At 42.8% G+C, this 11,561-nt stretch overlaps 1 protein-coding gene across 1 annotated transcript in view; it reads right to left on the bottom strand.

The window, feature by feature from the left end:
- FGFRL1 (fibroblast growth factor receptor like 1) overlaps positions 1-8,965 on the bottom strand; it is a 247,403-nt gene extending 238,438 nt beyond the window's left edge. The window contains exons 1-2 of the mRNA XM_030564103.1: positions 8,276-8,965; positions 6,183-6,292 (exon numbers count right to left, since the gene is read on the bottom strand). Of these exons, the coding sequence (XP_030419963.1) occupies positions 6,183-6,243 (61 nt within the window). The 5' untranslated portion in view covers positions 6,244-6,292; positions 8,276-8,965. The remainder of the gene's footprint in view (positions 1-6,182; positions 6,293-8,275) is intronic.
- Positions 8,966-11,561: the final 2,596 nt, after the last annotated feature.

The following is an 11,561-nucleotide window of genomic DNA, read 5'->3' as shown; positions in this document are numbered from 1 at the left end:
TATGATTATATTCTTTTTAATTCCCTTATACGAACAAAAACTTTCAACCTCTGTACAACAAAACAGGACAGATCCTGGGTTACATGGCCAGCTTCACAAAAGAAAAGAAATATATATACAAATGAAAATATTTAAAACAAGATCAAATACATTTCAGCACAACTGCCCCACTAGAAAGCACAGAAGGAGGTCATACGAAAGACAAACTCTGAAGAGTGAAATAAAATGAACAGGTTAATTAAAGCCGGGGGAGGAGGAGTGTTTCCACTGACTACTGTAATATTGGGATTAATTTGAAAGCAGACCTTTTGAACAGGGTGATTTTACAAGCCACTGCAGACCCAAGTAGGAGTTTCACATCTTTGGAAAAAAAGAAAGCTGCATTGATACTACTCAAACCGAATAAATATAGCAATGACTTCAGAATTTTTGTTTTTTTCAAAGCGGGCAAAAGACGACCTTTGTGTCATTTATTTTTTCCTTAGGTGGAAATGATTTACCTCTTCCAGGAGTTAACACAAAATATGTAACAAAAAGGTGAATATCTCTACTTGCCATACTCCATAGCAACTACTCTATATACACATCTGCTTTAGTATATTCAGGATTTATTACTCTGTGCAAGCTGATTACTTGGGAAAGACCAAATTCTCAGCTGATGTAAATCAACTCCCCAGGGCCAATTTACACCCCCCCAAAAAAGCTAGATCCCTACTTGCTAAACTCATTACAGTGCTCTCACACCTTTAAAAGTAGGCACTCGTTAATTAGCACATGCTACCTACTCAACATTTGTCTTTCTGGAAGAAAGAATTATATTGGAAATGTTGGAAAATAATCCCAAGGCATACTGAAATTACTTTTACGCATAAACAGCAAACTTTTAAATTTACTTTCTGCATCACAAGAATGACAGATTTTTTTTTTTTCCTCTAAAGGAAGGTCCAAGCAGCTAAACAGCACGCACAGTGTGGAACCAAACTTAAAAAAACGTTAACATGTTGGAGTGATTTTCTGAGTTCCATAATAAATAAATAAAATAATAATGAAAGATAATAATAATAAATCAATGCTTATCTTCCAGTCTGACACACTTTGTATTCTATGTTTACACTGAGCGACAATTTTAACCACCACCAGAAGGACTAGGAACTTAGGTTTGAAAAATAATCAGGGTTCCCTCCGATCATCAAGGATATATAATAGGTAGGTATAGGCTATGCTGTCAGACTATTCTTATGCCGAGAGACCTGATCCAAAGCCAACTGAAGTCAATCGAAAAACTCCCTTTGATGTCAATGGGATCTGAAGCAGGTCCTATATGCTTTTCTTTCCCATTAGAAAGAAAAAGAAAGATGTCCAAATAATAATCAAGTCTAAGACGAACCATGGTATAGTGGTATCTTTACAACAGAAGGCAACTGTTGTCCTGTTTATTATTTATATCATCAGCATTAACTACAATTCACTCTTATAAATCATTACATTTATAGAACTTAATGGTAAAGATATTGCCTGGCATTAAGAACCATCTCAGTGAAAAGAAAAAACCGTCAAACATTCAAGACCCATATTTCCAGCATTTAAAAGAACAAGTGTCAAATACGGACACGTGATAAATATCTGTGCCAGCCTAGTGAATTCTGAGGTTGCCCGTAGTTAAATTGCACAAGTAGTGAACTTATTGTAAGTCAAGCATCAGTCAGAGTCCAGTTATGTTTTAAAATCATGTATCACAGGAAAAAAACAAAAAAGTTATAGCTATATGCCCCCATGCACAGAAAATAAAATTGATGTCCAAACTTGTCAGTTTTGATAAGAATATCAGTTTACTGGCCAAAGGAAGGGCTGTTACTGCTCTTACCAAAAACTTCTAAACATACCATATGAAATCGTGCTTAAACTACTGTAGCTAGCCAAGTGCACCCTTGTGTTACCATATACGGTAACCCAGGCGAATACGATGGCAACTTGACAGATTTGGAACAAATATTGCGCTGTGTCTCACTCGGATACCATAAGCAGGAAAATATCAGATTGTATTACCTGTATCCAACTAGTGGTGTGCAGAAGCAGGAGCAAACTGCGACAGTTCATTTCGTTAAAGGTTAGTAACACAGGGCAGCATTCGCTCCTGGGGAAGAGGGCCCACGTAAGACTCTCAGGCACCAGTTATCCCCATCACAGGGGTTGCATGGGGCACATAGGATGGAGCAGCTGCAAAGAGGTGCCAGTATACCACGTTGCACCCTCATAAGTAGGCACAGAAGGTCACAGACGGGACAGGATGAGGGGTGGCTGAAAGTAGGAGCAAGGGGGGGCTGTATTAGTGCAGGTCCAGGAGGATAACACGAGCACAACTGGTGCAAATGGTTGAGGCTGCTATTCTATACCTTGCCCTTAGCCTGGGGGTTAGATTTTGTCTCTCCAGCCCCTCCACATTCTGCCTGCACAGAACCTGAATGCTCAAGCTACATGTACAGAAGAGTGGGTTTCACACACAAGGAGCACTCCTGTACTACCATTAGCCCAAAAGAGGAGGGACAGATGAAGGCCTTGTCTGCACTTGGAAATACACTGAAATAGCTATTCCAAAATCATGATTCCCGTGACAATTTTAAAGTGAATAATGACACCAGAATGGGAAAGAATTTAGGTTTAAAAAATAACCATGGGTCTCTCATTTAAGCAAGGCTATAGTAGGTAGGTATTCTCTATACATGCCCTTAGCTAAAACCTTTAAGTTTAGATCCCTGAAAGCATTGGTTCAAACTCTACCTAAGGAGGGCTGGCCTTTCATACTGCCAAGCAGACAACTTAAGTTTCATGCGTTCACTCTGCAAGGACTCTTTTGTATGAGCCCTTAAAAACTGAGATGGTCCCTACTCTTTACGGAAATTAAAAATCCCATAGCACCTTCCCTAAGAGTTCAGGTTTACCCTGGTTTCTTTAGCCAAACCTTCCCCTCTCCTGGCGTGTACTGCATGTCAGCTAGCTGCCATCCTCCACCACAGAAATGCCTGTATTTCAATAGTTCAGGAAGGATGCACAGCCGGCTCCTGCAGCTGTGATGCTAGCAAAACCCCCAGATTAGTTAGAATAAAGACTGCAGGATAAGGCCACAGGCACAAAGTCCTTTGGGATCCTTCACCAGGAAAAGTGCCATTTGAACACAGAGTAAAAGAATATAATGTAAAGTTTAATGGAACATTAAGATCACAGCTAAGAGCTCAAAAGCCAGGAAATACCCGTTAGAGTTGCACGAGCAGCCTTAACTCTGCCCTCTTGTGCAAACACATTATGATCCCAGGATTTAATTCCATGATTACACAGCATGCAACGTGAAATCATGGAATTAGCACTGTAGCACCATTACATGTCATGAGACGTTTAAAGTAAGTTAACCTAAATCTTCGAGCTTGGATGCTAAAATGTAGGCACTTCATTCCACATCCAGAGGTGATGAGTGTTCGCCATTCCCACCAGCAGGCACCCATTTAACATACAGCAACTCATGTTGCAAAGTGTTGGCCATGATATGGGCTACATGCATGCAATCTACAATCAGGACACACATTAACTGCGCAGAGTCCCCTCCTATTTCAAAGAAATACCTGAAAACCCTCAATTTGAGATTCATCCACTGGATTGTCTGTAAAACCACCATGACTGAAACAGGTAATATTTATATATCTGCAGTGGTTTAACCCAGTGTAAAATAAAAAAAATCCACAGGCATGTTACAAATAGGGCACATTTCAAAAAGTCTAAACATTAGACTGGTGTGTTTTAAATAAGGGAAATTTTACAGCATCAAATAAGGTTTCAGAGCTCTAGATATTTCTGTTTCTCACTTCTGTGTGTTTAAGGTCTCGATGCTGCTCCCATTTCCATCACTAGCAAAAATCCAATTGATTTTAGTGGGAGGAGAATCAGGCCTTAAATGTGTTACCTTTTTGCCTATGCTTTTCCTGTAATGACACCTTTCCTTTTCATTTGCTCCATTTATCTCTCCCCACATCAGAAAGCAAGAGGATTATATTCTTTTTCTTTGGCCACAATACAGTAATTTACCACATTTTTATGCCATTTAAACAATCAGACTCCCTCTCTCACCATGTGCAGGGTGTATTTGTCTGGAGCAGTAAAGAGGTCTGTTCACCAGACAATGTAACCTTATAAAGTTTACACTATGTCTAAGTAACCTCTGCAAATGCAAAAATATGATCTGTTCTGAAATTATGGCTGTGAAGTTTTTGTTTTTTCTGTTCAAAACAATCATTCACAGCACTATGGGTCATTAAAGCTGCATACTATATTTTAAGTGCAATAAAATAATACGAGCAGGATAGACAAGGAAAAATTAAACAAGATTTAGCAATAAAGCAGTAACTCTCTACTCAAAACACTGCAGAAAACAGAACAAAAGCTTTTTGCGGTAAACAGCCCACTCAAGATTTCTCATTGAACTCCACTGGGTACTCAAGTCTATTAGAATAATATACATTCACGAGGTCCTTAATTCATACCACTCCTGTCCATTGCCTACAACTTAAAACTGGGTCTCCACTGTAAACCATGCCTGGAATTCAGACTTTCAGGTCTTAAAGGCTATACACTGTTTTCCTTTTCATTCAGCTTCCAGCAGAATCATTTTAAAGTGCTTCTGCCTCCATAAAATATTTGCTTGGGAGTCAATGCCAAGAAAAAAAAAACAAAAAAAAACAGTGCACTAACCAAGCTCCAAGTTTCTATAGCAATGCTTTTTATCCCCTCTCACACACACACACACATATATATTTTTGGCAAGTTATGGCTTCCATAACTAATAGCAAGTTTAAATATTTAAATTGTAAACTAAGCCACACATAATCTTGTGCTGTGCATTTTTAATGGTCGCTCAACAATTTATGCTTCTTCAACAGTGTTTGGGATTGCAGCTGGGGCAAATCTACATCCTGAAAACACAGAACCATTCTCATGGAACAATGCAGTCCTCTCCTTTGTGACCAGCAGAGAATCAGTTAGACTGAGAGAGTGGTTTATCATTCAGACTTTCCAATGCTAACGTGACAGCACTGGCAAAGGTATGTTAGACCAGTGGTTCTTAACCAGGGGTACATGTACCATTAGGGGCACGCAGTCTTCCAGGGGGTACATCAACTCATCTAGACATGTACGTAGCACAACAGGCTACCTAAAAAGCACTAGCAAAGTCAGTACAAACTAAAATTTCATATGACGACTTGTTTATACCACTGTATATATTATGCACTGAAATGTAAGTACAATATTTATATTCCAGTTGAGTTATTTTATAATTATGTGGTAAAAATGAGAAAGTAAGCAATCTGTCACTAATAGCGCACTGTGACACTTTTCTATTTTTAGGTCTGATTTTGTAAGCAAGTAGTTTTTAAGTGAGGTGAAACTTGGGGTATGCAAAACAAATCAGACCCCTAAAGGAGGTACAGTAGTCTGAAAAAGTTGAGAGTCGTGGTGTTAGACTAATGCTAAGGACAAGTAATGGTTCTTTCTATTCTGAGCCTGTAACTTTTGTTAAATTATCTTCTCATATGAAACCTCTCCTCCCTTACCTCAACTCCTAGGTCATTGTTTTTCAATCCACCACTGGTAGAGTAACCTGTTTGTTGAAATCCGATCGTCTACTGGAGTCCCAGTGTTAAAATATGTGCTAGCTGTTGAGAACTGTCATTTGTCTGTCACTTGGGAAGTTAATGGATTTGTTTGTTTAGTTTGCAATTGGGAATACACAGGGCAGAGTTTGGAGGGATTACAGGAGGGGAGAGACACTCCTGATCCACAAAGGAATGCAATTGTTTTCCTTTAACCCTACACTGAAAGTTGAAAGCCAACTGTGTATTTTTACACATAAATGACAAAAGCAAAGAGCTCACCTGCAATTAACAAACTCGCCCAAAAGTGACCATCCTGCATCCGAGCTGCGATATCACGGTCAACACTGAAAAAAATCTGCCATGGGAGGAATGCATGTGTGGGAGTACAAGGGGGAAGGGAGATTCTATGCAGAATGAAATATCATGATTTGATCTCTGAAAGGGACTATAGGGTGTTGGAAGAACATGAGCACAACTGGAGCAAAATGTAAAGGCACAAGCCACAAACCATTTCCAAGGCTGCAGAAAGCTCATTCTCCTTACCTCGGGCTGAATCAGAAAACGCAATTATCCCTACAAAAAAGAGCGCAAACTGGAATTCCATTTTGAAAACTGGTTCCGTCTGTATTGTACAGATTTCTGATCTTTCAAACCTGGAGGAAGGAAAAAGAAGAGAAATGAGAATTTATTAAAAAAAAAAACACACACAAAACCCTCAGTGTGTCAGTAGAGCAGACAAAATTTGTACCAGCATACAAATACCAAAATATTTATAATTCATTCCTTGGCATTCAGCATGTCAAACTTTGCTCTGTCCTAATCTTTTGCTCTTGCCTGATATAAATCAAATACTTTTTGGGTATCTTGTACAGAACCAGTCTTGAAGGCAAACAAACATTAGTGAGTGGCCATAAAACAAGATTTCAGGTTGAAAACGTTTGGAGGTGCTGAAAAAGGAATCTATCCTTTCCACCCACAGAATTTAGCTTTTCTGCTTCATTGCTTCTAACGTGGGTGCTAGAGCTTTGTATATTTCCTGCAGTGCTGAATTTTTCTTTGCAGCAATTCATTTCCCCAACCCTCCTTTCCTTTCAAGCAGGGCTTGTTTTGGTTTACTCCAAAGGTGTGCCCTGCTGCAAGCCTGTCATTCGTACCCTTGACTATTCCTTGGCTGCTCTAATATGTGTTTTTTAAAAAAAAAATCTAGGTAGATCAGGTTTACATTAATTACACTCTGTTCTCCTCCCAAAACTCTCACTCTCTAAACACTATCTGAATTCCTCCCTCTTGTAAACTCCCTGATTTAAACGCTCTGTGCCCTCAGGACATACAACAATCCATGTATAGCATCCAACAAACCAAATAATTACACATTGCCATTAGCTTACAAATTTGCACCACAAATTCTTAAGGTGGTAAAATGAAGTGTGGGGGCGGTGGTTAATACAGAATCTCTGCCCAAGGCATGAATGCACATCAACCCACCTGGGGAGTGCAGAGGGACACATGATGTACCATCATTTCCATCTTACAGAACTGCACTGCCAGGAAGGGGAAGGAAGCAATCCAGAAACGTTTATGTCTTGTAAAGGCAAAGTGAGGCATCTCAGAGAAAGGCTATTTTGGTTGCTGCTATTATGTTAATATATTATTTACAGCGGGGAGCCTGAGGCAGGTCATGCCAGGAGAGGTTACCAGCTCTCAGCAGAAACTGTGCTTCCCAAACCAATCCAGCAGAGCAGTCACCATCCCTTACCCTCCCAGCCCCACCATCTGGAGTCAGCCTTGGTCCAGGGCCTATGCGACCAAGCCACCCCGCACCCGAACCCATTCCCCACTAGACAGTGAGTCCTGTAAAAGAGAGGTGCAGTTCCCAGCACTTCCCCATTCTGGTCTAGATAATAGTCCTGCCTTGAGTGCAGGGGAGTGGACGAGATGACCTCTCGAGGTCCCTTCCAGTTCTGTGATTCTCTATAGCCAGCCAGAAGAAACCAGGCTTCAAACATCCAGCGTGAAACTGACCAGGGGTTTTCCTGTCCCTTTTTCAAGTAAATCCCTCCTCTCGCCAAAGGCACCAGAGCCAGTGAGGGAGATGGAACCTGCGGCTCCTCCGGGCAGGCACACACGTGTATGGATGACTCGCGGGGTAATTATCACTCGTGTGCCTCTTCCTTCCCGGGCAGGCCAGCGAGCAGCCCCAGCGCTCGGGAGGGGAACAGAAAAGTTTCTGCATGCTGCCCACCCGTGGGAGGAGTGGAACAACACATGGGTCACTCAGCCACCCCTTGCCTACTGAGCTCTGTCACTCGTGGCTCCAACGCCGAAGACTGCCTGAAAGGCCGAGAGGTCTGATTAATCATTAACATTAATCATGACACCAGCACACCGCTGGAGCAGCCTGCCGGAGTCCAGACTTCTGGCTGGGGCGGCTGGTCCCAGGGGGCAGGGGCACAGCGCACCGGTGCGCCCTGGCCGGCTTTAAAAGCAGATGTTAACTCACTTCTTAATTCATTAACGCCTGCCGGGCTCCCGGGCCCTTCACGGGCGTTGTTTTTAGCCAAACACAGGGACTTCGATCAAGTGTCCAGGTTAAGTTTCCTTATTTAAATTTATTGGACGCTAAATAAGCCACTTACCTTCAGTTGCAGTCCGGTTACTTAATAGCGCGCTGTTTGCCCCATCACAACATATCCCTTTGAATGGCAATCCTCTAGCCAGTCCCATGTGCTGCTTCTTTTCATTTCAGCTTCATTCCTTCCGCAGGCGGGCAGGGGAGTAAATCAAACTTTGCACTTTGACAGCCCCCAGCTTTGCAAGGCAGGGAGGGCAGGCACGGAAAAGCAGGTTCCTTGGCTGAGGATTTGGTAAGTTCGTGGCTCTTCTGTTTGGGTTTTTGCTTTTTTTTTTTTTAAAGGAAACTCTGAGGGTCCCTTTACCTACAAAACCTTCAGTGCGTTCATTAAAGCATCAAAGTTTCAAGCCACCATCTTTCCACCAGAAAACACTTTGCCACAAAAGGCGCTGGCAGCGCGCAGGGCTGCGGCGATTAGCTAAGTCAGGGGAGAGAAAACTTGTATTTTCCCTGCTTTGCATGAGCTGCAGCTCCGGGTCAGGGCGCGTGTGTGAGTGAGCGCCTGGGAATCCGCCGCCCAGGCTATGACAGATCCCCGGGGATCGCAGGAGAGCTGCGCTGCAGGATGCCTGGGTGATGCCGCTCTGGGGCTAGCTCAGCCGGAATCACGTTTAAGGGGTGGCGGGCGGAATTGAAGCAAAGGAACAAACGCTAAAGCGACTTTCCCTGCAGGGCTTTGTGATTCTGGGGGAGCGCAGAGCCGTAAGGGCGGCCCGGCACCGCCCAGCTACAAACTTCTCACCAATCAGGTTAATCCCTCCGCCCCTCCCTCCAGCCCACTTCAAGGCTGAGACTCCCTTTAACCCTTTGCAGAGGAGCTGGCTGGGGCCGGTGCTTGGGTGGCTGCTGGTTCCCCGGGCACTGCAGTCCAGCCCAAGTAAGGGAGCTGGCTTGCTGTCTCAATCCCCACGCAGAGCTCCACCCAGCTGCCCTCTCCATTTGCACTCACTTGAGCCTTCCTTTGGTGGAAATCGCTCTGCTTCTCGCCATGCCGAAGGGATCAGGGATGTGTGCCAGCGAGCCATTGACTCTCTCACCAACAGAAGTTGGCCAATAAAAGAGATGACCTCGCCCACCATGTCTCTCTCGCTAATGGGACATTCACATTTTCACTCCTCCTTCGGCCTGATTGTTTCCTGTTAGGTTTGAAAGAGACTAATTAAAAAAACAAACAATCTATAAAATAATTAGCCAGCCAGAGAGAGGAGTGTGCATTTAGATAGACCTGCATTGTGGTACACAAAGGGAGACAGATCTCGAGAGAGACAGATAGTCTGTCACCATAGCTATACCTCTCTCTTTCTCTACCACAATCCATACCTCTATCTAATTGCACACCACTCGGTCTGTCAGACAGACCATCTTGGCAACTCTTGAAAGCACATAAACCTCTAAGCACCCATTGGATCATTCCAGAATGAGACTAAACAAAAAAAAGGGGGGGAGAGAGGATAAGCTCTTGTCATGTCTGTGTCATATATTAACTGTTATGCTTATTTTACTTTTAAATGCTGGTGAGTTCTAACCTCCAGTCTTACACCAAATAATTCTCTTATTCAGTATAAAATCAATCCAACAGCACTCACAAAGTAAACTAAACAATAGCCAAGGGGAAAAACAGTATTAACCGCTATGCTTTTACATACAGAGAAAGCTATTGTCATTGTTGTTGTTATTTGTTACAAAATCTAATTTGAAATGGCCCAGCATAGCTGTTCCTCTTGGAAGCAAATAGAAGTTTTAATACCACTGCAGTGTGAACACATACAGTGAAGATCCTAAACAAAAACCAAGGAGCTGTTAAAATGTCCATTTAATCTGTTTTCTGTTATTACGATTATGAAATCGCACTCATTTTTTATTAAATGCCTTAGCTTGGCAGTTCTTGACAGAATCAAATTTCCATATACAAAATCAATGGATTCAAGAAACAGACTAAACAAAAAAAACACCAAACCAGAAACAAAAAGAAGCTGTCGTACAGTCGCCTTTGTATACTTTATATATTACTGTTATTATTTTATTATTAAATCTCACTCATTTGAAATATCCCAGATGGGCAGTTCCTTGTGTCAGCCAATAACAGCACGATCCTTACCGACTTCAAAGGGATCAGTATTGGACATAAATGGACTTGATTCTCCTCTCATTTCTTTTATACAGTACCACATTTACACACTGGACTTTGATTAAGTTACTCCAGATTTACACCAGCAAGAGAGAACATTTGGGCTCTAAATAGCTAGGAAACTTCTTTGTATTGTCTTATTTATTTATATAATAAGCATAATGTCGTAGGTTCTTTACCAAAAAGAATGCAAAGCCCCTTCTACAAAGATTTTACAATCTACGGCCCGATTCACCAATCAGCTCTGCTCTGTGCCCGTGCCAAGTTCCACTCAAACCAAGGGCAGAATCCTGCAGAGTGCATAATGCCCTCAACTCCCATTCATGTAAGATGATAGGAAGTAGAACATTTTAGTCGGTATTCCTATTATCTAACAATGGTTTTGTGGGTCAGGCAATAGACTAGAATTCAGGAGTTCTGGGTTCATTTCTTAGCACCACCCCAGCCTTTCTAAGGACTTGTCTACATGGTGGCATAACACGCTTTGTGGGGGTATGGTTTCTGAAACGCATGTCCTGCGCACTAACTGGTCCATGTAGACACTGCTGGTACACACTAAAGGTTCCCTAGAGCAGTGGTTCTCAAACTAGGGCCTCCGCTTGTTCAGGAAAAGCCCCTGGCAGGCCTGGCTGGTTTGTCTATCTGCTGCATCCACAGGTTCGGCCGATTGCAGCTCCCAGTGGCCGCGGCTCACCGCTCGAGGCCAATGGGAGCTGCAGAAAGCGGCGTTGGCTGAGGGACGTACTGGCCGCTGCTTCCCCCATCCCCCATTGGCCTGGGGTGGCGAACCGCAGCAACTGGGAGCTGTGATCAGCCGAGCCTGTGGACGCAGCAGGTAAATAAACTGGGACGTTTGCCCTACAGTGTCAAACAGCACTATGTTAAAGCACACCAGCAGGGTCTACACGAACCATTTAATCCACTTCAGAAATCATATCCTCATAGAGAACATTGCCCCATGGTATAAACAAGTCCTTAGTCTCTCTATGCCTCAGGCCCAGCTCCTCACCTGTAAAATGAGGATAGTAATAGTTCCTTTCTCACAACCTTTGTCTGTGTAGGCTGGGGCAGGGATTGTCTATTAGTGCATATTAGCACAATCAGCAAAGAGTCCTGTGGCACCTTATAGACTAACAGACATTTTGGAGCATGAGTTTTCGTG

The sequence above is a fragment of the Gopherus evgoodei genome, chromosome 5, assembly GCF_007399415.2.
Source record: "Gopherus evgoodei ecotype Sinaloan lineage chromosome 5, rGopEvg1_v1.p, whole genome shotgun sequence".
Taxonomy (NCBI): domain Eukaryota; kingdom Metazoa; phylum Chordata; order Testudines; family Testudinidae; genus Gopherus; species Gopherus evgoodei.
This window is presented reverse-complemented; position numbering and strand designations above follow the sequence as displayed.